Source organism: Silene latifolia, chromosome 11 (assembly GCF_048544455.1).
Source record: "Silene latifolia isolate original U9 population chromosome 11, ASM4854445v1, whole genome shotgun sequence".
Taxonomy (NCBI): domain Eukaryota; kingdom Viridiplantae; phylum Streptophyta; class Magnoliopsida; order Caryophyllales; family Caryophyllaceae; genus Silene; species Silene latifolia.
Window position 1 is genome coordinate 98,351,836 of NC_133536.1, and position 4,716 is coordinate 98,356,551.

A 4,716-nucleotide genomic window follows, 5' to 3' on the forward strand; every position below is an offset into this window, starting at 1 on the left:
GACAATTCCCTTAATGGATAAATTGATTAATTGTATGACGATACGAGGTAATCAATTCCTTAAAAGTGAACAATTTACTTGTCAGAGAGAATATTGATATCTTATTGTAATGGGATTAAATAAGATTTATTTTAGTAATAAAAATGCTTTATTACTAAAATTGCTTATTGTTTGAGAAACAATAGAGATAAGAATGAATGGTTAATTATAATTAAAAGATGTTGTGAATTATAATTTTATGACCCATTTTATTTAATGATCAAGTATCACTAGTCAATTTGTTGTATGTAATTTAATTAATTTGTAAAATGATGTTTATGTGATAAATATGCATTAAAATTAATTAATAACATGTATCATACTACATGTAACATATTGTGTGACAAATGACAAATTGACAAAATAAAATGGTAGTCCATTTTAAGAGCATGGACCGAATGGAGGGAGTTATAATGGTGTGAGATTGATTTATTTTATGATAAATAATTCATAGGCTTTACTTTTATAGTCTTACACCTACCCTACAATGCCTTACACAATTATGCATTGTGAAGACCAAAAGGGAAAAGGCAAGATTCCCTTTTGGCTCCATCCTACCCGGCCTCACCTCTTCAAATGAGGACTTTTGTCCTCATTTTTCATCTAACTCATTTCATTCACATCTACATGCAAGCTTTTGCTCATACTTCTCTCTAGTTTCTTTTCTCTAACAAGTTTTGGAGATTCACAAGTTTTGTTCATCATTTCTAATATCAAAACAATATTACTAGTGTAGTAGTAATAATAATATTAGAATCATTTTAAGGATACTAGTATTATAATCTAGTTAATTAGAATACTAGTTTAAGGGTAAGTCTTGGGTGCAATCTAAGGAGGATTTCTATACTTGGGATCTTGGAATATCATCCATCATTATAAGCTCAAGAACAAGTGAAGGAAGGTGACCTTACTTGTGCCCATAATTTCGAACCATTTAACAATGTAAGGAACATTGTTTTTCTTATAAATCTTTCATTTTGTTATGCATGCACTAGATCTAAAGAACAAATAATTAACAAGTTAATTAGTTCACTATTAGAGGAGTCTAATAATAGGTATATGAACCTAACAAGTGGTATCAGAGCATAAGGATGTTGCATGCATAATCGGTTATTGTTTTTCCGAGTTAAAAGGTTAACATATAAAACTTAAAAATTTGTGATTTATAAGTATAAGCCACGAAATCACCATGCATGTTATATATTCTGGTCCTAAAATGTTTTTAGGTCATTTTTATGATTCATGGAAATTTATTGCTCATTTTAAGTATTTTTGGTCATTTTATTACATTTTTATGACTAAAATGGGAATTAAAATGCTAAAAATAGTTAAATTTCGTTTCTGACCTTAGAAAATTTATATGACCTCACATACATATTTTACAAGTTGTGTGTAAAAGGACGAGTTAATTTGAATAATATTGCATGATTTATGATTTTTATGAGATAAAGATGGATTAAAAGAGGTAAAATGGTTAAAAATAGTTAAATTTCGAATTAAGCCATGATCTTTTAATATTATGTCACATGAAATATTTATAGAGAGTATGTAAATTTCTAGATTTAAATATCTTCTTTAACATGATTTATGGATTTTTGAGTAAAAATGACATAAATAGTGACTATTTTAGCAACAATTAGCTAAAACGTATTGCATGGCTTGAGAAAATTATTTTAAGTTGCATTAATATCCCACTAATCAGATCTAAAGTTGTAAAAATTATTGGTTTAATTTTCGTATACTTTATACATTTTATGAGATAAATACGATAAATATGAAACTATATTTTCTCAAAGATAATTCGAAAATTTTAACCATAATTTTTGACATTATAAGTGTCATGGATTTATTCCAGAATGTTAAAAAATTTAAAATTCAAATTTTGAAACTTTTATGATTTAATTTAGATTTATTTCATAAATATTGTGTTTTTAAGGTAAAAAATGAGCATAAAATTAAATCAAGTTGAATTATTGTCAAAAATTTAGTGATGACTGATTTTTGAGTCCTAAAATGTGTTAGGATAATTAACTTGAGCTTAGATGTGATTTAAGTGTTAATTAGTGATTTTAAAAGGTTATTATCACGCATTTCCATGAAACCGGGTTATATGTACGACATAAGTTAAATAGGGCGATTTGGCACATGATTTTGCATGATAGGTACATATTATAATGCTGCATATTTCAATTGTTGAATGTATTTTATTTATATAATTTTGAATTATGTAATTTTATCTTAGTATGACTTTAGTTTTAATTAATATTACCCGTAATGAAAGGGAATATTGATTCGGTTGTAATTTAATGTGATCTCGTATCATTTTTATTTTTATTTTCATTAGTTTTTCCATTTTACAAATGTATAATAGGAATAGCTTTGTATTTTTATTATTATTTGTAATTATGGAGCATCTTCAAAGATGGTGCCATTCGGAAAGGTGATCCGACAAAGACGGTGTCTTGGGAGGCGTGCCAATTGAAGATTCAAGAGACCAAAGGAGTTGGTTTCCGAATATGGAATAGATTATTTGATTTTCTATTTTTAGGAAGGCCATACTAGGAATTTTATTTATTACTTTGCATTTCTTTTAATATGTTGCATGCATTGCCAAATCGCCATAACAACACATGCATATCATATCGAGTCATCGACCGTGTCAATTATAATTATCGTAGTTCACCGCTTAAGTTCACTTAAAACGTGATAGATAATAAATTGAAAAGACCTCTCACATATTAAAAATTGAGAAATAGCCTTACCAAATAGTAGAAACCCACGAAGTACCAATTTCATAAGGGAGTTGAGCCGGCTTTACCGTAATACAAACCTTGTTACGTTGGCGAAGTGGGGTAGTAAAAAGTTATTACATCGAAATTTGGATTGAGCTCAACGGAAGTATTGTTGACCGTAGTCTCATGTGTTCCGGGCTAAAGATGAGAATTAGAGTAATTTTTATCGATCGAGAGTTCTAAAAGTAGAATCGATTAAAAGGTTAATCCACCGAGTTATATTAATAAAGGATGACTCGGCTTACCGTACCCGTATTAATATGAATTTGGATCTCGGAATCATTTATGTAGTTGGGTGGAGGTCACTATATAAATGCAATACTTGTAGTTAAATTTACGAGTATTATTAAAACGATAGATGAAAATTAATTCCTTCATTTCCTATTTTGTAGTCAAATTTATTTTAACAACCGCAATGGCAACTCCAAACGCGTCCGCATCCACTAGTTCCACCACGCTTACCAATGTGTCATGGCTCCGATCCTTCATGGATCGATGTAAGTTAGAGAAGAATGGGTCCAATTTCGCCGATTGGGACGCGCAACTTCGCTTGGCCGCGCAAGGTGACGACAAGCTTCATTACCTTACCGAGGCATCTCCCACCGAAATTACTACTAGGTCCACCCCCGCCGCTAGGCAAACCTATGAGGTTTACCAAAGAGAGTCGGCCGCGATCAAAAATGTGTTGATCTTTGCTATGGAGGCCGAACTCCAACGAAGTGCTATAAAGATTAGCACCGCTCATGAGATCTACATGAAGCTTGTGAACATGTTTTCACGAGCTCCTAGGGTCATTCAATATGAGGCGGCTTCCGCATTCTTTGATCTTAACATCAAAGAGGGCCAAAAGGTGAGCCCTCATGTGCTCAAGTTGATGGAGCATGTTGAGACCTTGAAAATGCATAAGGTGGAAATTCCTAATGAACTTGTAATTGATCGAATTCTCCATTCCCTCAGCAAAATCAAAGCATATGTTCAATTCCGGGTGAATTTTAATATGCAAGATAAGAAGGTTTCCCTTGATGAGTTGCACAAAATGCTTGTGCAAACCGAAAGGGACATGGGGCTAAGTGTTAGCACCACCAAAGATGTGCTCAATGTCAATCATAAGAGCAAAGGAACCTTCAAAAAGAGCGGGAAAAAGGGAAAGAAGCGAACTCCCAACAGGAACATAACTAAGACTTATGAAGCAAGCTCCTCCAAGCCAAGTACAGTGCCCCCTCCGGGGACAAGTGCCACTATTGTTGTGGAGTTGGGCATTGGAAGAGAAACTGTTCCAAGTATCTTGGCGACATCAAAGCTGGAAAGGTTATTCCAGTAGGTAAATAATTATCCCTATCTTTTATGTTTCAATCTCAATTAGTATGTGATACAAGTTGTGATGATTACCCTTTTTATTGTAAATAGGGGCTCCTACCAAGGACAAAGGCTAGGAGAAGCAAGCCTAGAGGATCACGAGGGAAGCTAGCGTAGCCGACCATGGTGATGGATCAATGGAAGCTTGGCTTTTATTTGCATTGTCTTTAATTTTATGATGTATTTCATGTTTTTAGAACTATTTTGATTTCCTTGTGTGACTTGGAAATTGGTTTGTATCCTTTAAACACGGGTTGTATTTTGGATATTGGTGATTTGGTTTTCAACCCAAATCACTTGTTTTATTATGTTATTTGTTCTAAAATCATCATCATAAATTACTTGCGTAGAGAAACATTAGATAAACAACTCAAATTGATCAAATAGACGATTATGATGATGGGATCACTATATGTCCATAAGCTATGAATCTGATTCTCCTTATGCCTTTGTTACTTAAAGTAACAACTTACTTATATAAGATCAATTCTAAAGTTGTAATGAGTTTTTGAACTCATCAAGTAGGGAA

The 4,716-nt window shown here is 32.3% G+C and overlaps 1 protein-coding gene across 1 annotated transcript; it reads left to right on the forward strand.

Moving 5' to 3' along the window:
- The first annotated feature begins 512 nt into the window (after positions 1-512).
- LOC141614995 (uncharacterized) lies at positions 513-4,513 on the forward strand. The gene is made up of 3 exons (XM_074433617.1): positions 513-981; positions 3,224-4,152; positions 4,239-4,513. The coding sequence occupies exon 2, from the start codon at positions 3,247-3,249 to the stop codon at positions 4,150-4,152; it is 906 nt and encodes a 301-aa protein (XP_074289718.1). The 5' UTR covers positions 513-981; positions 3,224-3,246; the 3' UTR covers positions 4,239-4,513.
- The last annotated feature ends 203 nt before the right edge of the window (positions 4,514-4,716 follow it).

Excerpts from the sequence above, each read along its gene's own strand:
- LOC141614995 (XM_074433617.1), top strand. The coding sequence starts at position 3,247 with ATGGCAACTCCAAACGCGTCCGCATCCACTAGTTCCACCACGCTTACC.